Source organism: Ranitomeya variabilis, chromosome 6, assembly GCF_051348905.1.
Source record: "Ranitomeya variabilis isolate aRanVar5 chromosome 6, aRanVar5.hap1, whole genome shotgun sequence".
Classification (NCBI taxonomy): domain Eukaryota; kingdom Metazoa; phylum Chordata; class Amphibia; order Anura; family Dendrobatidae; genus Ranitomeya; species Ranitomeya variabilis.
The window spans coordinates 7,292,014-7,318,405 of NC_135237.1; the positions used below are offsets into that span (position 1 = coordinate 7,292,014).

General features: G+C 46.0%; 1 protein-coding gene across 1 annotated transcript in view; it reads left to right on the top strand.

Annotated features, from left to right (window-relative positions):
- Positions 1-26,392, top strand: part of OBSCN (obscurin, cytoskeletal calmodulin and titin-interacting RhoGEF) — an 860,705-nt gene that overhangs the window by 477,565 nt on the left and 356,748 nt on the right. The window contains exons 68-70 of the mRNA XM_077269354.1: positions 1,783-1,980; positions 14,927-14,971; positions 19,401-19,496. Of these exons, the coding sequence (XP_077125469.1) occupies positions 1,783-1,980; positions 14,927-14,971; positions 19,401-19,496 (339 nt within the window). The remainder of the gene's footprint in view (positions 1-1,782; positions 1,981-14,926; positions 14,972-19,400; positions 19,497-26,392) is intronic.

The following is a 26,392-nucleotide window of genomic DNA, read 5'->3' on the forward strand; positions in this document are numbered from 1 at the left end:
GATGTGTGGGCCGTCATGTGGATGTAATGATGAGTGATACGATGTGTGGGCCGTCATGTGGATGTAATGATGAGTGATACGATGTGTGGGCTGTCATGTGGATGTAATGATGAGTGATACGATGTGTGGGCCGTCATATGGATGTAATGATGAGTGATACGATGTGTGGGCCATCATGTGGATGTTATGAGTGATACGATGTGTGGGCCGTCATGTGGATGAAATGGTGAGTGATATGATGTGTGGGCCGTCATGTGGATGTAATGATGAGCGATACGATGTGTGGGCCATCATGTGGATGTAATGATGAGTGATACGATGTGTGGGCCATCATGTGGATGTAATGATGAGTGATACGATGTGTGGGCCATCATGTGGATGTAATGATGAGTGATACGATGTGTGGGCCATCATGTGGATGTAATGATGAGTGATACGATGTGTGGGCCGTCATGTGGATGTAATGATGAGTGATACGATGTGTGGGCCGTCATGTGGATGTAATGATGAGTGATACGATGTGTGGGCCATCATGTGGATGTAATGATGAGTGATACGATGTGTGGGCCATCATGTGGATGTTATGAGTGATATGATGTGTGGGCCGTCATGTGGATGTAATGATGAGTGATACGATGTGTGGGCCATCATGTGGATGTTATGAGTGATACGATGTGTGGGCCGTCATGTGGATGTAATGATGAGTGATACGATGTGTGGGCCGTCATGTGGATGTAATGATGAGTGATACGATGTGTGGGCCATCATGTGGATGTAATGATGAGTGATACGATGTGTGGGCCGTCATGTGGATGTTATGAGTGATACGATGTGTGGGCCGTCATGTGGATGTAATGATGAGTGATACGATGTGTGGGCTGTCATGTGGATGTAATGATGAGTGATACGATGTGTGGGCCGTCATGTGGATGTAATGATGAGTGATACGATGTGTGGGCCATCATATGGATGTAATGATGAGTGATACGATGTGTGGGCCGTCATGTGGATGTTATGAGTGATACGATGTGTGGGCCGTCATGTGGATGTAATGATGAGCGATACGGTGTGTGGGCCGTCATGTGGATGTAATGATGAGTGATACGATGTGTGGGCCGTCATGTGGATGTAATGATGAGTGATACGATGTGTGGGCCGTCATGTGGATGTAATGATGAGTGATACGATGTGTGGGCCGTCATGTGGATGTAATGATGAGTGATACGATGTGTGGGCCATCATGTGGATGTAATGATGAGTGATACGATGTGTGGGCCGTCATGTGGATGTTATGAGTGATACGATGTGTGGGCCGTCATGTGGATGTAATGATGAGCGATACGGTGTGTGGGCCGTCATGTGGATGTAATGATGAGTGATACGATGTGTGGGCCGTCATATGGATGTAATGATGAGTGATACGGTGTGTGGGCCGTCATGTGGATGTAATGATGAGTGATACGATGTGTGGGCCGTCATATGGATGTAATGATGAGTGATACGATGTGTGGGCCATCATGTGGATGTTATGAGTGATACGATGTGTGGGCCGTCATGTGGATATAATGATGAGTGATACGATGTGTGGGCCGTCATGTGGATGTAATGATGAGTGATACGATGTGTGGGCCGTCATGTGGATGTAATGATGAGTGATACTATGGGTGGGCCGTCATGTGGATGTTATGAGTGATATGATGGGTGGGCCTTCATGTGGATTTAATGATCAGTGATATGATGGGTGGGCCGTCATGTGATTTAATGATGTCTATGTCTCTGCAGGCCTTCCTCGCCCGCGGGTGTACTGGTTTAAGGACGGGCAGCCTCTTCACTCCTCAGACAGGATCCTGGTGAACAATAAGAAGAAGGTGCGCTCGCTGGAGATCCTTAATGTGACACGGGAAGACGCCGGCGAATACTCCACGTACATCAGTAACTCCTCGGGATCCGCGTACTCTTCTGCCCGGCTGATCGTGAAGGGTGCGACTGAGAAATCACCGCGAACAATACATGTCTGCTCTGTGGGGGCTGGTCCAGAATGGTAGATTAGTAATGTCTGGCAGTTATACAGGGATGGATTAGCATTGTATGGCGGTTATATGGAGATGGATTAGTAATGTCTGGCAGTTACATGTGGGTGGGTTAGTAATGTATGGCAGTTATATGTGGATGAATTAGTAATGTATGGCAGTTATATGGAGATGGAGTAGTAATTAGTGATGAGCGAGTATACTCTTTGCTCGGGTTTTCCTGAGCACGCTCGGGTGGTCTCTGAGTATTTGTCAGTGCTCGGAGATTTAGTTTTCATCGCCGCAGTTGCATGATTTACAGCTATTAGCCAGGCTGAGTACATGTGGGGGTTGCCTGGCTGCTAGGGAATCCCCACATGTAATCAAGCAGGCTAGTAGCTCTAAATCATTCAGCGTATATGGATTAGTAATATATGGCAGTTATATGTATATGGATTAGTAATGTATGGTGGTTATACGGGTATAGATTAGTAATGTATGGTGGTTATAAGTATATGGATTAGTAATGTATGGTTATACGTATATGGATTAGTAATATATGGCAGTTATACGTATATGGATTAGTAATGTATGGTGGTTATACGGGTATAGATTAGTAATGTATGGTGGTTATAAGTATATGGATTAGTAATGTATGGTGGTTATATGTATATGGATTAGTAATGTATGGTGGTTATACGTGGATGGATTAGTAATGTATGGCAGTTATACGTGGATGGATTAGTAATGTATGGTGGTTATACGGGTATAGATTAGTAATGTATGGTGGTTATACGTGGATGGATTAGTAATGTATGGCAGTTATACGGGTATAGATTAGTAATGTATGGCAGTTATACGTATATGGATTAGTAATGTATGGCAGTTATACGTATATGGATTAGTAATGTATGGTGTTTATACGTATATGGATTAGTAATGTATGGTGGTTATACGGGTATAGATCAGTAATGTATGGTGGTTATAAGTATATGGATTAGTAATGTATGGTGGTTATACGGGTATAGATTAGTAATGTATGGTGGTTATAAGTATATGGATTAGTAATGTATGGTGGTTATACGGGTATAGATTAGTAATGTATGGCAGTTATACGGATATGGATTAGTAATGTATGGCAGTTATACGTGGATGGATCAGTAATGTATGGTGGTTATACGTATACTAGATGGTGGCCCGATTCTAACGTATCGGTTATTCTAGAATATGTATGTACAGGGGTTAGACACAATAATGGAAACACCTGGAAACATCAACAAAAGTTAGTTTAATATGGTGTAGGTCCACCTTTTGCGGCGATTACAGCCTCAATTCTCCGAGGTATGGATTAATACAAGGTGTGAATTGTTTCCAAAGGAATTTTAGCCCATTCTCCAGTTACAACACCCTCCAGTTCTTTGAGCAACAATGGCGGCGGAAATCGACGTCTAACTTGAATCTCTAAAATCGACCATAAATGCTCAATAATGTTGAGCTCTGGGGATTGTGGGGGCCAGATGAGATGCTCAACTTCATTAGAATGTTCCTCGTGCCATGGTTTAACGATTCTAGCTGTATGAATTGGTGCATTATCATCCTAAAAGAAGGCGTTCCCCTCCGGGAACAGTGCTTGAATCATTGGATGCACTTGGTCGCCCCAAAATGCCTAAATAATCTCGGCTGTTAATTCTTCCATGAAGGGATATCATTGGCCCGGCGGATCTCCACGAACTAGCACCCCAGATCATCACAGAACCTCCACCATGTTTTACGGTTACATAGTTACATAGTTATTAAGGTTGAAGGAAGACTTTAAGTCCATCTAGTTCAACCCATAGCCTAGCATGCCCTAACATGTTGATCCAGGGGAAGGCAAAAAAACCCATGTGGTAAGAGTAACTCCACATTGGGGAAAAAAATTCCTTCCCGACTCCACATACGGCAATCAGACTAGTTCCCTGGATCAACGCCTTATCAAGGAATCTAGTGTATATGCCCTGTAACATTATACTTTTCCAGAAAGGTATCCAGTCCCCTCTTAAATTTAATTAATGAATCACTCATTACAACATCATACGGCAGAGAGTTCCATAGTCTCACTGCTCTTACAGTAAAGAATCCGCGTCTGTTATTATGCTTAAACCTTCTTTCCTCCAGACGTAGAGGATGCCCCCTTGTCCCTGTCTCAGGTCTATGATTATAAAGATCATCAGAAAGGTCTTTGTACTGTCCCCTCATATATTTATACATTAACATAAGATCACCCCTTAGTCTTTGTTTTTCCAAACTAAATAGCCCCAAGTGTAATAACCTATCTTGGTATTGCAGACCCCCCAGTCCTCTAATAACCTTGGTCGCTCTTCTCTGCACCCGCTCCAGTTCAGCTATGTCTTTCTTATACACCGGAGACCAGAACTGTGCACAGTATTCTAAGTGTGGTCGAACTAGTGACTTGTATAGAGGTAAAATTATGTTCTCCTCATGAGCATCTATGCCTCTTTTACTGCATCCCATTATTTTATTTGCCTTTGTAGCAGCTGCCTGACACTGGCCACTGAATATGAGTTTGTCATCCACCCATACACCCAGGTCTTTTTCATTGACGGTTTTGCCCAGAGTTTTAGAATTAAGCACATAGTTATACATCTTATTACTTCTACCCAAGTGCATGACCTTACATTTATCCCCATTAAAGCTCATTTGCCATTTATCAGCCCAAGCTTCTAGTTTACATAAATCATCCTGTAATATAAAATTGTCCTCCCCTGTATTGATTACCCTGCAGAGTTTAGTGTCATCTGCAAATATTGAAATTCTACTCTGAATGCCCCCTACAAGGTCATTAATAAATATGTTAAAAAGAAGAGGGCCCAATACTGACCCCTGTGGTACCCCACTACTAACCGTGACCCAGTCCGAGTGTGCTCCATTAATAACCACCCTTTGTTTCCTATCCCTGAGCCAGCTGTCAATCCACTTGCACATATTTTCCCCTATCCCAGGGGTCAGGAACCTTTTTGGCTAAGAGAGCCGTAAACGCCACATATTTTGAAATATAATTCCGCGAGAGCCGTACAATATGTTTAAAGGGCCATTGACAGATCAATCGCTCCAATGTTCACTTAGTACAGCAAGGAATGCTCCTCCCTGCTGTATAAAGCCACAACTGGACTGAAACAATGGTAATTAGCAGTAAAAAAATTAAATAAATAACTTACATTGTGAGCTTGCGATGCATGACATCAGTCCAGCAGTCTGGCTTCTTCTTTTTCCTGCGCATGACTGGAAGCTGGCATTCTTCCCACCTGATGTTGAGAGAATGCCAGCTTTGAGGCATTCGCAGAAGAAAGAAGCTGGAATGTTGGACATGTCACACAACGCATTGTCAGTTATGTCAATTATCTATTTTATTATTTTACAGCGAATTATTGTTTAGGTCCAGCGGTGGCTTAGTGCAGCAGAGAGGAACACTCCTTTGTGTACTAAGTGACCGCTGGAGCAATTGTATCTGTCAGTGGCCCTTTTAAAAGTGTTGGTCTTACAGAAAATGAACAAAAAAGAGAGGCTCAGACCCATAGGGAACTAAAGCATTTACTACTTAAAGTGGTACATACAAGCAGGCACACCCAGCGTAAGTTCTGGCGTCGGCACATTGGAGCGGAGCTGTGCAGCTCCATGTGTTCCTATGCGGCCGCACACTCCGCTCTGGAGTGCCGACGCCAGAACTTGGTTCCCACATGCGAGACACGGACGTGTTTCTCGCATGTGGAAACAAGCCCTAAGTGACATTATACACAGGAGATCTGTACTTAGTATGCAGCGTCTGTGTATAGGTAATACAGTGATCACCGGTGACATACACAGGACCTGAGTATATAGTATACAGTGTATAGGTAACACACTGACTCACCAGTGACGTCTCTAAGTGAAGTCCTTCATCTTTCATCCCGCACAGACCGCCATCACTTCATCCAGCCAGGACTCGTCTCTGCAGGAAATAACACAGTTATCACGAGTTCCACTTGCAGAACACATTACTTAATTTTCCCAACTTCTACATTACACCACATGAAGAAGGCGACATAGTGTCACTGTACACAGTAATAGGACCGCCCCTCCATTTAAAACAGTATACTCAAAAAATAAAATAAATACATCCCTGCAGTAATAATATCCCTTAATTAGCCCCTGTGGTAATAATATTCGCCATCCTGGCCCCCGTGTGTCTCATTCCTGGCTTCAGCCATATGTTCTCCCATCCTGCCCTCATGAGTATCCATCCTGCCCCATATGATCTTCCCATCCTGCCCCATCTATCTGCATCGTATCCATCCTGCCCCATGATCCTGCCCCATCTGTCTCCAATCCTGCCTCCAGTGTCTCCAGTCATGACGCCATGTCTGTCATCCTGCCCCGTGTCTCCAATCATGCCCCGTTTCTCCATTCTGCCCCTGTGTCAAGCATTCTGCCCGTGTCCAGCTTTCTGCCCCTGTGTCCAGCTTTCTGCCCCTGTGTCCAGTTTTCTGCTCCTGTGTCCAGCGTTCTGCTCCAAAGTCCAGCGTTCTGCCCCAATGTCCAGCTTTCTGCATCAGTGTCCAGCGTTCTGCCCCAATGTCCAGCGTTCTGCCCCAGTGTCCAGCGTTCTGCCCCTGTGTCCAGCGTTCTGCCCCCGTGTCCAGCTTTCTGCCCGTGTCCAGCTTTCTGCCCATGTCCAGCTTTCTGCCCCTGTGTCCAGCTTTCTGCCCCTGTGTCCAGTTTTCTGCTCCTGTGTCCAGCGTTCTGCCCCCGTGTCCAGCGTTCTGCCCCCGTGTCCAGCGTTCTGCCCCCGTGTCCAGCGTTTTGCCCCCGTGTCCAGCGTTCTGCCCCCGTGTCCAGCGTTCTGCCCCAATGTCCAGCGTTCTGCCCCAGTGTCCAGCGTTCTGCCCCAGTGTCCAGCTTTCTGCCTCAGTGTCCAGCGTTCTGCCCCAGTGTCCAGCGTTCTGCCCCAGTGTCCAGCGTTCTGCCCCAGTGTCCAGCTTTCTGCCCCAGTGTCCAGCTTTCTGCCTCAGTGTCCAGCGTTCTGCCCCAGTGTCCAGCGTTCTGCCTCAGTGTCCAGCGTTCTGCCCCAGTGTCCAGCTTTCTGCCCCAGTGTCCAGCTTTCTGCCCCAGTGTCCAGCGTTCTGCCCCCGTGTCCAGCGTTCTGCCCCCGTGTCCAGCGTTCTGCCCCCGTGTCCAGCGTTCTGCCCCCGTGTCCAGCGTTCTGCCCCCGTGTCCAGCATTCTGCCCCCGTGTCCAGCGTTCTGCCCTCGTGTCCAGCGTTCTGCCCCAATGTCCCTTCTGCCCCCCTGTGTCCAGCTTTCTGCCCCCCTGTGTCCAGCTTTCTGCCCCCCTGTGTCCAGCTTTCTGCCCCCCCTGTGTCCAGCTTTGTGCCCCCCAGTGTCCAGCTTTGTGCCCCCCAGTGTCCAGCTTTGTGCCCCCCTGTGTCCAGCTTTCTGCCCCCCTGTGTCCAGCTTTCTGCCCCCCTGTGTCCAGCTTTCTGCCCTGGGCCCCCCCCCCCCCCCCCCTGATCGCCGCTCTCAATAAAAAAAAAAAAAAAACAAGTTTTGCCTGACCGCGATCCTGCTCTGTCTGGTTATCGGTGGGGGCGGCCATCTTCCTGAGGCCGCGCGTGCGCAGGTGGAGCGCTCTGCTGCCTGGGGCTTCAGGAAAATGGCCGCGGGATGCCGCGCATGCGCAGATGGAGATCGCGGCGGCCATTTTTCTGAAGCCGAGATGCGAACAGGTAAATTCTGCGCCGCCGGCGACCCGCCCCCCGCATTGTGCCGCCCCCCGCATTGTGCCGCCCGGGGCGGCCCGCCCCCCCGCCCCCCCCTTCCTACGCCACAGGCTGTCTGCGAGCCAGATACGGCCATCAAAAGAGCCATATCTGGCTCGCGAGCCATAGGTTCCCGACCCCTGCCCTATCCCCATTACTCTCATTTTATGTAACAACCTTTTATGTGGCACCGTATCAAAAGCTTTTGAAAAGTCCATATATACTACGTCCACTGGGCTCCCTTGGTCCAGTCCGGAACTTACCTCTTCATAGAAGCTGATCAAATTAGTCTGACATGAGCGGTCCCTAGTAAACCCGTGCTGATACTGGGTCATGAGGTTATTCCTCTTCAGATACTCCAGTATAGCATCCCTTAGAATGCCCTCCGGGATTTTACCCACAGTAGAGGTTAAGCTTACTGGCCTATAATTACCGAGTTCAGTTTTTGCCCCTTTTTTGAATATTGGCCCCACATTTGCTATACGCCAGTCCTGTGGTACAGACCCTGTTATTATGGACTCTTTAAAGATTAAAAATAATGGTCTATCAATGACTGTACTTAATTCCTGCAGTCCTCGGGGGTGTATCCCATCCGGGCCCGGAGATTTGTCAATTTTAGTTATTTTTAGACGCCGCCGTACTTCCTGCTGGGTTAAGCAGGTGACATTTAATGGGGAATTTTTGTTATCACTGATCATATTGTCGCCATGGGATTTTCTTTTGTAAATACTGATGAAAAAAAGTCATTTAGCAGATTGGCTTTTTCCTCATCCTCATCCACCATTTCCCCCAGACTGTTTTTAAGGGGGCCAACACTATCATTTTTTAGTTTCTTACTATTTATGTAGAGTATTTTGGGATTGTTTTTTCCTCTCTCTGGCAATGAGTCTCTCTGTCTCAATCTTTGCTGCCTTGATTTGCTTTTTACAGAATTTATGTAATTTTCTGTATTTATTTAATGCCTCCTCACTACCTACTTCCTTTAATTCTCTAAATGCTTTCTTTTTGTCCCTTATTGCGCCCCTTACAGCTCTATTTAGCCATATTGGTTTCCTCCTATTTCTAGTATGTTTATTCCCATACGGTATATACTGTGCACAGGTCCTATCCAGGATGCTAATAAACGTCTCCCATTTTCTTTGTGTACTTTTATGTCTCAGGATATTGTCCCAGTTAATTGCACCAAGATCCTCTCTCATCCGTTGGAAATTTGCCCTCCTGAAGTTTAGTGTCCTTGTCACCCCCCTTCTACCCATCTTATTAAAGGTTACATGAAAACTTATTATTTTGTGATCACTATTCCCCCAGTGACCCCCAACCCTTATATTTGATATGCGGTCTGGCCTGTTGGTTAATATTAGGTCTAGCAGTGCCCCCCTCCTTGTTGGGTCCTGAACCAGTTGTCAGAGGTAATTGTCTCTCATAGTTGTCAGACCCCGATTACCTTTACTGGAACTGCAGGTTTCTGTTCCCCAATCTATTTCAGGGTAGTTGAAGTCCCCCATAATAATGACTTCTCCTTGAGTCGCAGCTTCATCTATTTGCTTTACGAGGATATTCTCCATTGCTTCCATTAGTTTTGGAGATTTATAACAAACCCCTATCAGTAATTTATTATTTTTTCCCCCTCCCCTTATCTCCACCCACAGGGACTCTACATTTTCATTAGATTCACCTATATTATCACGCAGGATGGGTTTTAAGGACGATTTTACATATAGACACCCCCCCCCCCCCTCGCTTATCTGTACGGTCATTTCTGAACAGGCTATAGCCCTGCAAGTTAACAGCCCAGTCATGGCTCTCATCCAGCCACGTCTCAGATATCCCCACCATGTCATAATTATGCTCCAACAACATTAGTTCTAATTCGTCCATTTTGTTGGCGAGGCTTCTGGCATTAGTATACATGCACTTGATGTTACTCTCTGTACCTCTATTCTTTCTTAAATTACTAACTGTTCTAACCCCACCCCCCATGCCACCGCCACCCCCAACTTCCTTATTTGTGCCCAGGTCTCTATCTGCACTATCTTCCCCTCCTATAAAATGAATACCCTCCCCCCCAATCCCTAGTTTAAACACTCCTCCAACCTTCTAGCCATTTTCTCTCCCAGCACAGCTGCACCTTCCCTAGTGAGGTGCAGCCCGTCCCTAGCGTAGAGCCTGTAGCCCACTGAGAAGTCGGCCCAGTTCTGCAGGAACCCAAACCCCTCCTTCCTACACCAATTCTTGAGCCACTTATTAACCTCCCTAATCTCCCGTTGCCTCTCTGGCGTGGCACGTGGTACAGGCAGTATTTCAGAAAATACCACGTTGGAGGTCCTTGCTTTCAGCTTGCAGCCTAATTCCCTGAAATCATCTTTAAGGACCTTCCACCTACCTCTAACTTTGTCATTTGTGCCAATGTGCACCATGACCGCTGGGTCCTCACCAGCCCCTCCCAGTAATCTGTCCACCCGATCAGCGATGTGTCGGACCCGAGCGCCAGGTAGGCAGCACACCGTTCGACGATCCCTGTCTTTGTGACAGATTGCCCTATCTGTTCCCCTAATAATTGAGTCCCCCACTACCAGCACCTGTCTGGCCTGCCCTGCTCTCCTATTTCCCTCCTTACTGGAGCAGTCACTCCTCCGCCATGTTTTATGGTTGGGAGAACGCAGTCTGGATGGAATGCTTCTTTCGACTGTCTCCAAACGTGCACTCGGCCGGAGGTCGGAAATTGGGTAAACGATGATTCGTCTGAGAATATCACATGTTTCCACTGCTCAAGGGACCAATTCTGGAGGTTTCTACACCACTCTAAACGCTTGGAAACATTTGTCATTGAGAGCAGCGGTTTTCTAATTGCAGCTCTTCCGTGGAATCCAGATTTGTGTGGCTCCCGGCGAACATTTTTTGTGGAAACTGGGTTCTGTAGGTGTTCATTGAGCTCAGCAGTTATTTTCGGAGCCGTGGTCTTGCGATCCTCTCTCACAATTCGCTTTATAGTCCGACGGTTTCTCAGTCAACTTTGACTTTTGGCCGGACCTGAGCTTTGCTGCGGACGTTTTTCCTTCTCTTTCAAATGCAGTCATTACTTTGGAGACAGTACCTCTTGACACGCCAAGCATTCGGGCACTTTCTGTTACACTAGTGCCTACCATACGAGCACCAACAATTTGGCCTCTGAAAATCTGAGAGGTCTGCCATTGGTATTAGGCTCTCATCAATGTTCTTACAATTATGCAAAACAAACAGTTAATTTACATATATGTATCACATAACACAAGTAATCAACTACAAAACATTACCATATGTCACGGTTTGCATGTTTATAACATGTTCAAAGATTATGATGCCAAAACGTTAGTTGTTTCCATTATTTTGTCCAACCCCTGTATGTATATAGCAGCCACATAGTATATAGCACAGGCCATATAGTATATAGGAGGCATGTAGTATATAACAGACAAATAGTACGTGGCCTGTGCTATATACTATGTGGCTGCTATATACATACATACATATTCTAGAATACCCGATGCGTTAATACAGGCCACACACTATATATAACACAGCCCATGTACTATATAACACAGCCCACGCAGTATATAGCCGCCACACAGTATATAACACAGGCCACGCAGTATATAACACAGGGCACGTAGTATATAGCACAGCCCCTGCAGTATATAACACTGCCCATGTAGTATATAACACAGCCCCCGCAGTATATCACACAGCCCATGTAGTATATAGCACAGCCCCTGCAGTATATAACACTGCCCATGTAGTATATAACACAGCCCCCGCAGTATATCACACAGCCCATGTAGTATATAGCACAGCCCACGTAGTATATAACACTGCCCATGTAGTATATAACACAGCCCCCGCAGTATATAACACAGTCCCCGCAGTATATCACACAGCCCCTGCAGTATATAACACTGCCCATGTAGTATATAACACAGCCCCCGCAGTATATCACACAGCCCATGTAGTATATAGCACAGCCCCTGCAGTATATAACACTGCCCATGTAGTATATAACACAGCCCCCGCAGTATATCACACAGCCCATGTAGTATATAGCACAGCCCACGTAGTATATAACACTGCCCATGTAGTATATAGCACAGCCCCCGCAGTATATCACACAGCCCACGCAGTATTTAGCAGTGTGAGCACCATATCCCTGTTAAAAAAAAATAATTAAAATAAAAAATAGTTATATACTCACCCACCGGGATCCACCGAAGCCTCGCGAGACCGCTATGTCTTGTGGGTAATTTCGCAATGCATCTCTGGGAACAGAAGATGGCGGCAGCCGCGTGCGGCTCGGCGGACTACGGAGGGTGAGAATAGCAGGTTTTTTGTTTTTTTTATTATTTTTAACATTACATTTTTTTTTACTATTGATGCTGCATAGGCAGCATCAATAGTAAAACGTTGGGCACACACAGGGTTAATAGCAGCGGTAACTGAGTGCGTTACCCGCGGCATAACGCGGGTCTGTTACCGCTGCCATTAACCCTGTGTGAGCACTGACTGGAGGGGAGAATGGTGCGGGCGTCAGGCACTGACTGCGGGGAGCAAGGAGCAGCCATTTTGCCACCGGACTGTGCCCGTCGCTGATTGGTCGTGGCCGTTTTGCCACGACTAATCAGCGACTTGGATTTCCATGACAGACAGAGGCCGCGACCAATGAATATCCGAGACAGACAGATGGAAGTGACCCTTAGACAATTATATAGTAGATGGATTGGTAATGTATGGCAGTTATACGTGGATGGATTAGTAATGTATGGCAGTTATACGTATATGGATTACTAATGTATGGCAGTTATACGTATATGGATTAGTAATGTATGGCAGTTATACGTATATGGATTAGTAATGTATGGTTATACGTGGATGGATTAGTAATGTATGGCAGTTATATGGGTATAGATTAGAAATGTATGGCAGTTATACTTATATGGATTAGTAATGTATGGCAGTTATACGTATATGGATTAGTAATGTATGGTGGTTATACGTAGATGGATTACTAATGTATGGCAGTTATACGTGGATGGATTAGTAATGTATGGTGGTTATATGTAGATGGATTACTAATGTATGGCAGTTATACGTATATGGATTAGTAATGTATGGCAGTTATACGGGTATAGATTAGAAATGTATGGCAGTTATACGTAGATGGATTACTAATGTATGGCAGTTATACGTATATGGATTAGTAATGTATGGCAGTTATACCTATATGGATTAATAATGTATGGCAGTTATACGTGGATGGATTAGTAATGTATGGTGGTTATACGTAGATGGATTACTAATGTATGGCAGTTATACGTATATGGATTAGTAATGTATGGCAGTTATACTTATATGGATTAGTAATGTATGGCAGTTATACCTATATGGATTAGTAATGTATGGCAGTTATACGTGGATGGATTAGTAATGTATGGTGGTTATACGTGGATGGATTAGTAATGTATGGTGGTTATACGTATATGGATTAGTAATGTATGGCAGTTATACGTACAGTAGATGGATTAGTAACATATGGTGGTTATACGGGTATAGATTAGAAATGTATGGCAGTTATACGTAGATGGATTACTAATGTATGGCAGTTATACGTATATGGATTAGTAATGTATGGCAGTTATACGTAGATGGATTACTAATGTATGGCAGTTATACGTATATGGATTAGTAATGTATGGCAGTTATACGTGGATGGATTAGTAATGTATGGCGGGTATACATGGATGGATTAGTAATGTATCGCAGTTATACGTGGATGTATTAGTAATGTATGGTGTTTATACGTGGATGGATTAGTAATGTATGGCAGTTATACGTGGATCGATTAGTAATGTATGGCAGTTATACGTGGATGGATTAGTAATGTATGGCAGTTATACGTATATGGATTAGTAATGTATGGCAGTTATACGTGGATGGATTAGTAATGTATGGCGGGTATACATGGATGGATTAGTAATGTATCGCAGTTATACGTGGATGTATTAGTAATGTATGGTGTTTATACGTGGATGGATTAGTAATGTATGGCAGTTATACGTGGATCGATTAGTAATGTATGGCAGTTATACGTGGATGGATTAGTAATGTATGGCAGTTATACGTATATGGATTAGTAATGTATGGCAGTTATACGTAGATGGATTACTAATGTATGGCAGTTATACGTATATGGATTAGTAATGTATGGCAGTTATACGTGGATGGATTAGTAATGTATGGCGGGTATACATGGATGGATTAGTAATGTATGGCAGTTATACGTGGATGTATTAGTAATGTATGGTGTTTATACGTGGATGGATTAGTAATGTATGGCAGTTATACGTGGATCGATTAGTAATGTATGGCAGTTATACGTGGATGGATTAGTAATGTATGGCAGTTATACGTATATGGATTAGTAATGTATGGCAGTTATACGTGGATGGATTAGTAATGTATGGCGGGTATACATGGATGGATTAGTAATGTATGGCAGTTATACGTGGATGTATTAGTAATGTATGGTGTTTATACGTGGATGGTTTAGTAATGTGTGGCAGTTATACGTATATGGATTACTAATGTATGGCAGTTATACGTGGATCGATTAGTAATGTATGGCAGTTATACGTGGATGGATTAGTAATGTATGGCAGTTATGCGTAGATGGATCACTAATGTATGGCAGTTATACGTAGATGGATCACTAATGTATGGCAGTTATACGTAGATGGATCACTAATGTATGGCAGTTATACGTGGATGGATTAGTAATGTATGGTGGTTATACGTGGATGGATTAGTAATGTATGGAAGTTATACATAAGTGGATTAGTAATGTCTGACGTTTACACGGGGATAGTATAGTAATGTCTGGTGGTTATACGGGGATAAATTAGTAATGTATGGCAGTTATACGTGGATGGATTAGTAATGTATGACAATTATACATGAATGGATTAGTAATGTCTGACGTTTATACGGGGATAGTATAGTAATGTCTGGTGGTTATATGGGGATGAATTAGTAAGTATTCGGAACATTTTCCCTGTTCCCTCCTCGTTGATATCTCTGGTTCCTTATTTGGTTTCAGGTCCAGGCGAACTGCACAAAGAGAAATCAGCTGAGGAGTCCAGAGGTCAGTACTGATGCCTCATACAGAGATCGGTGATCCCCAATGTCAGTGAGGCACGAGGCACCTGATGTCATAAATATAGCAGTCTGATGATAGTGGTGATCCCCAATGTCAGAGAGGCACGATTTGTCTGATGCCTCCTACCTATAACAGTCTGATGATAGCGGTGATCCCCAATGTCATCGAGGTACGAGGCGTATGATACCCCCTACATATAAAAGTCTGATGATAGTGGTGATCCCCAATGTCATCGAGGTATGAGGCGCATGATGCCTCCTACATATACCAGTCTGTTGACAGTGCTGATCCCTGATGTCAGCGAGGCACGAGGCGCATGATGCCTCCTACCAGTGGCGTAACTACAAAGTTATGGGCCCCGGTGCGAACTTCCAAATGGGGCCCCCCCCCGCAGCCCTGCCATACAACTCAAGGTAACCGCCATAGAATACAACGCAGCCCCCCTCATAGTGCTCCATACCGTTGATTATTGCCCCATAGATGCTCCATATAAAGCTGCCCCATATATAATGCTCTGCACCGTTCATTATGGCCCCATAGATGCTCCATAGAAAGCTGTGCCATATATAATGCTCTGCACCGTTCATTATGGCCCCATAGATGCTCCATAGAAAGCTGTGCCATATATAATGCTCTGCACCGTTCATTATGGCCCCATAAGATGCTCCGCACAGTCACTGCCCCTTATAGTGCTGCACAAGCGTTATGGCCCCATAAGAAGCTCCGCACAGCCACTGCCCCTTATAGTGCTGCACAAGTGTTATGGCCCCATAAGATGCTCCATCCAGCCACTGCCCCTTATAGTGCTGCACAAGAGTTATGGCCCCATAAGATGCTCCGCACAGCCACTGCCCCTTATAGTGCTGCACAAGTGTTATGGCCCCATAAGATGCTCCATCCAGCCACTGCCCCTTATAGTGCTGCACAAGAGTTATGGCCCCATAAGATGCTCCACACAGCCACTGCCGACTGCCCCTTATAGTGCTGCACAAGTTATGGCCCCATAAGATGCTCCGTCCAGTCACTGCCCCTTATAATGCTGCACAAGAGTTATGGCCCCATAAGATGCTCCGCACAGTCACTGCCCCTTATAGTGCTGCACAAGAGTTATGGCCCCATAAGATGCTCCGCACAGTCACTGCCCCTTATAGTGCTGCACAAGAGTTATGGCCCCATAAGATGCTCCGCACAGCCACTGCCCCTTATAGTGCTGCACAAGTGTTATGGCCCCATAAGATGCTCCGCACAGTCACTGCCCCTAATAGTGCTGCACAAGTGTTATGGCCCCATAAGATGCTCCGCACAGCCACTGCCCCTTATAGTGCTGCACAAGTGTTATGGCCCCATAAGATGCTCCGCACAGCCACTGCCCCTTATAGTGCTGCACAAGTGTTATGGCCCCATAAGATGCTCCGCACAGCCACTGCCCCTTATAGTGCTGCACAAGTGTTATGGCCCCATAAGATGCTCCGCACAGCCACTGCCCCTTATAGTGCTGCACAAGAGTTATGGCCCCATAAGATGCTCCCCACAGCCACTGCCCCTTATAGTGCTGCACAAGTGTTATGGCCCCATAAGATGCTCCGCACAGCCACTGCCCCTTATAGTGCTGCACAAGAGTTATGGCCCCATAAGATGCTCCGCACAGCCACTGCCCCTTATAGTGCTGCACAAGTGTTATGGCCCCATAAGATGCTCCGCACAGCCACTGCCCCTTATAGTGCTGCACAAGAGTTATGGCCCCATAAGATGCTCCGCACAGCCACTGCCCCTTATAGTGCTGCACAAGTGTTATGGCCCCATAAGATGCTCCCCACAGCCACTGCCCCTTATAGTGCTGCACAAGTGTTATGGCCCCATAAGATGCTCCGCACAGCCACTGCCCCTTATAGTGCTGCACAAGAGTTATGGCCCCATAAGATGCTCCGCACAGCCACTGCCCCTTATAGTGCTGCACAAGTGTTATGGCCCCATAAGATGCTCCGCACAGTCACTGCCCCTAATAGTGCTGCACAAGTGTTATGGCCCCATAAGATGCTCCGCACAGCCACTGCCCCTTATAGTGCTGCACAAGTGTTATGGCCCCATAAGATGCTCCGCACAGCCACTGCCCCTTATAGTGCTGCACAAGTGTTATGGCCCCATAAGATGCTCCGCACAGTCACTGCCCCTAATAGTGCTGCACAAGTGTTATGGCCCCATAAGATGCTCCGCACAGTCACTGCCCCTTATAGTGCTGCACAAGTGTTATGGCCCCATAAGATGCTCCGCACAGCCACTGCCCCTTATAGTGCTGCACAAGTGTTATGGCCCCATAAGATGCTCCGCACAGCCACTGCCCCTAATAGTGCTGGCGCTGCACAAGCGTTATGGCCCCACAAGTTGCTCCGTATAGCCACTTGCCCCTTATGCTTTTGCTGCCATAAAAAAAAAAAAAAAATCACATACTCACCTCACCTCTCTCTCTTCGCTCAGGACCCCCGGCACTATCAATATTTACCTGGCTGCTCCTGGTGCGGCTCCGTCTTCGGCACTGACGTTCAGCAGAGGGCGCGCACTGACTACGTCACCGCGCCCTCTGACCTTGAACGTCACTGCCAGAGGACGCTGATGACAGAGCCGCACCGGAACGAGGAGAGGTAAATATCGCCCAGCGCTACGCAGCGCTGTATACTCACCAGTCACCACCAGTCACCTGCAGGCTGCTCCTGGCGCTGCGTCCCTGCTTCTTCCACCGCTGCATCTTCTTCCTGTATTGAGCGGTCACATGACCCGTTCATTACAGAAATGAATATGAGGCTCCGCCTCTATGGGAGGTGGAGCCGCCTATTCATTTCTGTAATGAGCGGGACCATGTGACCGCTCAGTGCAGGAAGAATCTGCAGCGCTGGAAGAATCAGGGACTTCCAGGGACCGCGCCGGGAGTAGGTAAGTATAATTAGAGAGCGGTGACGGCTCCCTGCTGCGGGTCACTCACAAATGGGTGCAATCATGGGTCATTTCATTCTCCGGCTTACTGTCCATGGGGCCCCCTAAGTAGTCTGGGCCCCGTCGCAACTGCGACCGCTGCGACCGCGGTAGTTACGCCCCTGCCTCCTACATATACCAGTCTGATGATAGCGGTGATCCTCGATGTCAACGAGGCACAAGTCGTCTGATGCCTCATATGTATAACATTCTGATGATATCGGGAATCACCGATGTTTGTGAGGCACGAGGCGCATGATGCCTCATATATAACAGTCTGATGATAGCGGTGATCCTCGACATCAGCGAGGCACCTGATGCCTCATATATAACAGTCTGATGATAGCGCTGATCCTCGACATCAGCGAGGCACGAGGCATCTGATGCCTCATATATAACAGTCTGATGATAACGGTGATCCCAATGTCATCGAGGTACGAGGCGCATGATGCCTGCTACATATAACACTCTGATGATAGCGGTGATCCTCGATGTCAACGAGGCACAAGTCGTCTGATGCCTCATATGTATAACAGTCTGATGATATCGGGAATCACCGATGTTTGTGAGGCACGAGGCGCATGATGCCTCATATATAACAGTCTGATGATAGCGGTGATCCTCGACATCAGCGAGGCACCTGATGCCTCATATATAACAGTCTGATGATAGCGCTGATCCTCGACATCAGCGAGGCACGAGGCATCTGATGCCTCATATATAACAGTCTGATGATAACGGTGATCCCAATGTCATCGAGGTACGAGGCGCATGATGCCTGCTACATATAACACTCTGATGATAGCGGTGATCCTCGATGTCAACGAGGCACAAGTCGTCTGATGCCTCATATGTATAACAGTCTGATGATATCGGGAATCACCGATGTTTGTGAGGCACGAGGCACCTGATGCCTCATATATAACAGTCTGATGATAACGGTGATCCCAATGTCATCGAGGTACGAGGCGCATGATGCCTGCTACATATAACACTCTGATGAAAGCGGTGATCCTCGACGTCAGCGAGGCACGAGGCATCTGATACTCCATATATAACAGTCTGATGATAGCGCTGATCCTCGACGTCAGCGAGGCACGAGGCATCTGATACCCCATATATAACAGTCTGATGATAGCGATGATCCCCAATGTCATCGAGGCACGAGGCGCATGATGCCTGCTACATATAACACTCTGATGATAGGGGGAATCACCGATGTTTGTGAGGCACGAGGTGTCTAATATATCCGTAACAATCAGGAGAGTGCAGAGGTGCGGGCGATGTCCCCACCAGGGGCCACTTTACAGATGAGAGGATGTTGTGAGATTTTTCCGGGGGTCTGTGGACTCCCCTGTTGCCTCTGGTCGTCATCCTGCCCTGCCTGGCGCTGTGGGGACACTGCAGAGTATGAGGGCCACACTCACCATCTTGTCTTACCCTGCAGATTTGGAGAAGCTGATTCCTCCAATGTTCCTGGAAAGATTCACAAACAAGAAGGTGCAGAAGGGCGCCAGCATCACCCTGTCCATAAAAGTGGAGGGTAAGGACCTACTAACGGGGCGCAGAAACACTGCAACAAATCCACTGCGACATAGTCACATGTATGATAAATATTGAAAAGCTGCAGCAGCCACTAGATACATGCTGTATGCTGTGCTTCACTGGACACAGAGCGCCCCATAGTGGTGGCCGCAGAGTATACAAATACAGGGCAACCAATCTCCAGCCACCTCCAGAGCTGCAATCACTATTCTGCTTGTCAAAGGAGCAGCACTCTGCTGCCTCCAGTCAGCAGGACAATATTCAACTGATCAACGATTGGTGAACGAGGCGACAGCTGCTATTGCTACTATGCTGATTATTGGGAAACTCGATGAATACAGCACCGACTCCAACTCCTGGAATACATATATATAACTCAGTTCGGTCACCGCCAGCTCCACAATAGCGCAAGAAAATTACTATCTGCGACCACCAATCATTGCTTCACAGGTCGATTAGACACCTGTTACACGCAGGGTACGGCTTCAGGGTGCGGTTTATAGAGCAAGAGGAACACAGCTGTTACATTTATATATTTAATCCGAAATGTAGGCAGTGTTTGTTTTTTCCCCTTTATAAAAATATACAACAGATTTTACAATGTAGCATATACAATTATATAAAATAAAAAGCAATAATGATAGAAAATGACCAAACCTGATGTCTCTGAAATGGCTCAGATTTATGGAGGGAAGAACTCCAGTGAACCGTGGATCGATCCTACACAGCAATGTGTCTTCCTGGCAATGGTTGTAATTGGCACTGGCTTTTTACCTGCACAAGTTACACCCACACTGGTGACTGATAACTGGGCCGGACCTCAGAGAGATATAGGATGTGTCTTAGTCTTAGAACATTTTTAGATTCCCAACATTTTTCAATATCTTTGCCCCTGGCGGTCCCCGGCGGGAAATATCACCGTTCTCTTTCCTGTCACAATTTTATCTGTAGATAGGAGACACGGCATAGATATTGCCATCTACCTGGATTTTACTTAATTACCTGTTTCCCAAGGAAGGTGAACCTGCATAGGGGTCTCTGCTTCAAAAAGAGTTTGAATAGTCAGCTCTTTCTCCCTTTTGGACAGGTGAATTTTAGTTTTTCTATCACACCCCCCCTTTTTGAGGTGGCATGGAGGACTGATTGTCAAATCGTCATCTAAGCCCACCTTACGGCACACCCTCCCTGGATCCCACGGTGCTCTCTCCTTCTGGGACTCGGACATGGGCTTTTCTGTGAGGTCACTCAGTGCCTTCAAAAAAGTCTGAACCTCCTGGCTGGAGATAGCTAGAAGTGTTGTTAAGACCCCAACCTCACAGAGATCCTCTGGGTCCTGTACCGGGTCACTAACTGGTCCTGTTATCCCACTAGATGAGGAGGGTCCAGAAGCCATGACCTGTGTTCTGTGTAGGCTGTCTCCTCAGGGTGATAACAATGCTTTCCCCTCACCCTGACAGACTTGTATAACATCTTATCCAAGCACACATAGGTGTTATCTGAGCATCTGGACGTGCTCGTGTATTATGTTCGAGTCCCTGCGGCTGCATGATTTGTGGCTGTTAGACAGTCCCTGCGGCTGCATGATTTGTGGCTGTTAGACAGTCCCTGCGGCTTCAGAATTTGCGGCTGTTACACAGCCTCAACACATGTGGGGATTCCCTAACTAACTGACAGACATAACATGTGGGGATTCCCTAACTAACTGACAGACATAACACATGTGGGGATTGCCTGACTAACTGACAGACATAACATGTGGGGGTTCCCTAACTAACTGACAGACATAACACATGTGGGGATTGCCTGACTAACTGACAGACATAACACATGTGGGGATTCCCTAACTAACTGACAGACATAACGCATGTGGGGGTTCCCTAACTAACTGACAGACATAACACATGTGGGGGGTTCCCTAACTAACTGACAGACATAACACATGTGGGGATTCCCTAACTAACTGACAGACATAACACATGTGGGGGTTCCCTAACTAACTGACAGACATAACACACGTGGGGATTCCCTAACTAACTGACAGACGTAACACATGTGGGGGTTCCCTAACTAACTGACAGACATAACACATGTGGGGGTTCCCTAACTAACTGACAAACATAACACATGTGGGGGTTCCCTAACTAACTGACAGACGTAACACATGTGGGGATTGCCTGACTAACTGACAGACATAACACATGTGGGGATTGCCTGACTAACTGACAGACATAACACATGTGGGGGTTCCCTAACTAACTGACAGACATAACACATGTGGGGATTCCCTAACTAACTGACAGACATTACGCATGTGGGGATTGCCTGACTAACTGACAGACATAACGCATGTGGGGATTCCCTAACTAGCTGACAGACATAACACATGTGGGGGTTCCCTAACTAACTGACAGACATAACGCATGTGGGGGTTCCCTAACTAACTGACAGACATAACACATGTGGGGATTCCCTAACTAGCTGACAGACATAACATGTGGGGATTGCCTAACTAGCTGACAGACATAACACATGTGGGGATTGCCTGACTGACAGACATAACATGTGGGGATTGCCTGACTAACTGACAGACATAACACATGTGGGGGTTCCCTAACTAACTGACAGACGTAACACATGTGGGGATTGCCTGACTAACTGACAGACATAACACATGTGGGGGTTCCCTAACTAACTGACAGACATAACACATGTGGGGATTCCCTAACTAACTGACAGACATAACACATGTGGGGATTGCCTGACTAACTGACAGACATAACGCATGTGGGGGTTCCCTAACTAACTGACAGACATAACACATGTGGGGGTTCCCTAACTAACTGACAGACGTAACACATGTGGGGGATTCCCTAACTAACTGACAGACATAACACATGTGGGGATTGCCTGACTAACTGACAGACATAACACATGTGGGGATTGCCTGACTAACTGACAGACATAACATGTGGGGATTGCCTGACTAACTGACAGACATAACACATGTGGGGGTTCCCTAACTAACTGACAGACATAACACATGTGGGGGTTCCCTAACTAACTGACAGACATAACACATGTGGGGATTCCCTAACTAGCTGACAGACATAACATGTGGGGATTGCCTAACTAGCTGACAGACATAACACATGTGGGGATTGCCTGACTAACTGACAGACATAACATGTGGGGATTGCCTGACTAACTGACAGACATAACACATGTGGGGGTTCCCTAACTAACTGACAGACGTAACACATGTGGGGATTGCCTGACTAACTGACAGACATAACACATGTGGGGGTTCCCTAACTAACTGACAGACATAACACATGTGGGGATTCCCTAACTAACTGACAGACATAACGCATGTGGGGGTTCCCTAACTAACTGACAGACATAACATGTGGGGATTGCCTGACTAACTGACAGACATAACACATGTGGGGGTTCCCTAACTAACTGACAGACGTAACACATGTGGGGATTCCCTAACTAACTGACAGACATAACGCATGTGGGGGTTCCCTAACTAACTGACAGACGTAACACATGTGGGGATTGCCTGTTTGTTTGGAAATCCCCGCATGTGTTGTGTCTACCAGCCGCAGGGACTCGAACATAATATACGAGCACTCCAGATGCTCAGATAACACTCGAGGTACTTGGATAAGACGTTGTCCGAGCACGTTCGCTCATCACTGCTGGGGATACTACGTTCCTACCACACTGACAAGCTGTGGCCATTTTCCCACCACCCTGAGAGACTGGGGATGCTACTTTCCTGCTACCCTGAGGTTCCACAGTTCGCTGTCTGAGATCAATCCCCAGAGCACCACCACCACTACCTTCACTAAGAATTCTGACTGGTTTTCATCCCTCAACTCCGGAACAAAACTATGTTATAAAGCATCAGCCTTAATGCTTTTACTACCATGGAGATAAAGTGGCATGTAAAAGTTTGGGCACCCCCGGTCAAAATGTTTCTGTTATTGCGAACAGTTAAGCAAGTTGAAGATGAAATGATCTCTAAAAGCCTAAAGTTACACATGACACATTTACTTTGTATTTTAGGAAAAAAACATATTTTCGTCTTTTATATCTTAAAAATTACATAAAAGAAAATGGGTCGATGCTAATGGGCCGTCTTCCATGCTCCGCTATTTTGACTTGTAGCCACAGATTTTCAATGATGTTCAGATCAGGGGACTGTGAGGGCCATTGTAAAACCTTCATCTTGCGCCTTTTCAGGTCATCTATTGTGGATTGTGACGTGTGCTTAGGATCATTGTCCATTTGTAGAAGCCATCCTCTTCCTCTTTTCACCTTCCGCTTGTTTACAGATGGTGTTATGCTTGCATCAAGAATTTTTTGAAATCTCATTGAATTCATTCTTCCCTCTACCTGTGAAATGTTCCTCGTGCCATTGGCTGCAACACAATCCCAAAGCATGATTGCTCTCCCCCATGTATAATGATTAGCTAGATCTTTTCCTGAAATTCTGTGCCTTTTTGTCTCCACAGATACCTCTGACCATTGTGGCCACAGAGATCTATTTTAATCTCATCAGTTCACAGGATTAGTTTCTTAAATGCATCAGGCTAGTTTAGATGTTCTTTTGCATACTTCTGTCGCTGAATTTTATGGTAAGGACACAGGAGAGGTTTTCTTCTGATGACTCTTCCATGAAGGCCATATTTGTGCAGTTGTCTCTGAACAGTAGAACAATGTATCACACTCCAGAGTCTGCTAAATCTTTCTGAAGGATCTTTCTGAAGGTCTTTTTCAGTCAAGCGGGGTTCTGATTTGTACCTCTAAGAATCCTATGAGCAGCTCTCACTGAAATTTTGCTTGGTCTTCAAGACCTTATCTTGACCTCCACTGTTCCTGGTAACCGCCATTTCTTAATTACATGTCGAACTGAGGAAAGGGCAACTTGAAAACGCTTTGCTATCTTCTTATAGCCTCTTCCTGCTTTACGGGCTCCACCATTTTCAGAGTGCTCGACAGCTGCTTAGAAGATCCCATGGCTGCTGTTTTTTGGCACAAGGTTAGAGGAGGCTGGGTCTTTATAAAGCTGGAAATTTGCATCACCTGGTCTTTCTAACGATGATCGCGAACAATCCATAACCCTGACAGGCTAATTAAGGTCTGAAAACTTGGTCAAAGTTATCTGAGCACACAAATTTCCATGGGTGCCCAAACTTTTGCAAAACTTTCTGCCTATTGTGCATGGAAGCCTGATCAGTGTTCCAGTATAGAAATGCTTCTCTAAGTATTGCAGTTTGATAATGACATGATTTTATAAGATTGATGCAGTTGAGGATGACTGCATATTCCATGACCTCAACCCTATACAGTGCGATGGATATTTTATTGGAATACCACAAACATGCCGTAAAGTGCCCCTGTCATCAGGATTGTGCTCAGTGACTACAGACAGTGTCAGGTCGGCGCCGTTATACTGATACCTGGTGATGAAATCCGTCTTGTGGTTCTTGTGTAATCTTTGTTTTCAGTTTAAAGTCAATGATATGCTCGTGCTCCAGGGTGGGCTGTGGGCAGGACTGTGTCGGGGATTCATGTGGTGCCATGATTAACTATTCATCTTTATGGCTTCTGATAGGTCCCTGATCCCTCACTGACCCTCCCCCTAGTTTAGATAGCTTCCATTGTGCAGGCGCTCGCGGTGCCATCTTGGAGGACAATTTTTTTTTCTTTAGCAAGATGACGCTGCCGACACCTGCGCAGGAGCAGCTAACGGATATCCTCTATGTACCCTGATAGTAACTATTGTACAGGTGCAACCGGCGCCATTTGCAAATGGATTTTTGTTTAGGAACTTTAGGATTGCATCAAACAAATTTGTATAAAATTCATTACACATGCGATGAGGCTTCAGCGCCACCGCTGGCACATGTCTGCAGAAGGTTTTTTTTCAAGATATATATATAATATTCATTATGTAAACTAGGGGGTGGGTCAGTGGTGGGATCAGTGACCTATCAGAAGCCATACTGATGAATAGCTAATCAGAGCACCCCATGAAGCCCCGCCCACAGGCCGCCCCAGAGCACGAGAATCACAGTACCTGAAAACTACAAATTCAGATTCCACAGCAACCACAAGGCGGATTTCATCACCATGTATCAGTGTAAAGGTGCCGACCTGACACGGTCTATAGTCACTGAACACAATTCTGCTGACAGGGTCACTTTAATTACTACTAATAATTAAGGTCTCAAACTTTGGTCAATGTTACCTGAGCACACAAATTTCAAAGGGTGCCCAAACTTTTGCATCAGCTCATTTTCCATTTGTAATTTTTACAATGTAAAAAGTGACAATATTTTTTTTTTGCCCGAAAAACAAAGAGAAAGTGTCATCTCTAATTACAGTATAACCCTTTTAGAGATTATTTCATCTTCAACTTGCTTTACTTTTCACAATAACAGTAATTTTGACCAGGGGTGCCCAAAATTTTACATGCCACTGTATGTCACAGAGAGACTAAGCAAAAAAAGGGTCCACCAGGCATGTCTAGTATTCAAGCACTTAGTGGCGTCAACATACAGTACATTTTTGTGATCAGTAAAGACCATTACTCTATGCCTAGCCTCCTCCAACCAATGCCTCCATTTATCGAAAGCTCTCTTAACGGCCAAGAGTTCCTGATCGCCTGTCTCATAGCTGGACTCTGCTTGCGAGAATTTCCAAGAAAAAGCACAAGGATGAAAGTAACCGTCTTTCTTCTGTGAAAGAACAGCAACCATCCCCAGAGAAGATGGAAATCAACCTTGGTTTGACGGAGGACAGGAGTTTTAGAAAAAACTGTCCTAACAGCAGCTAAAGCATCAACAGCCTCAGTAGACCAAGAGGTAAAGGCAGTACCCT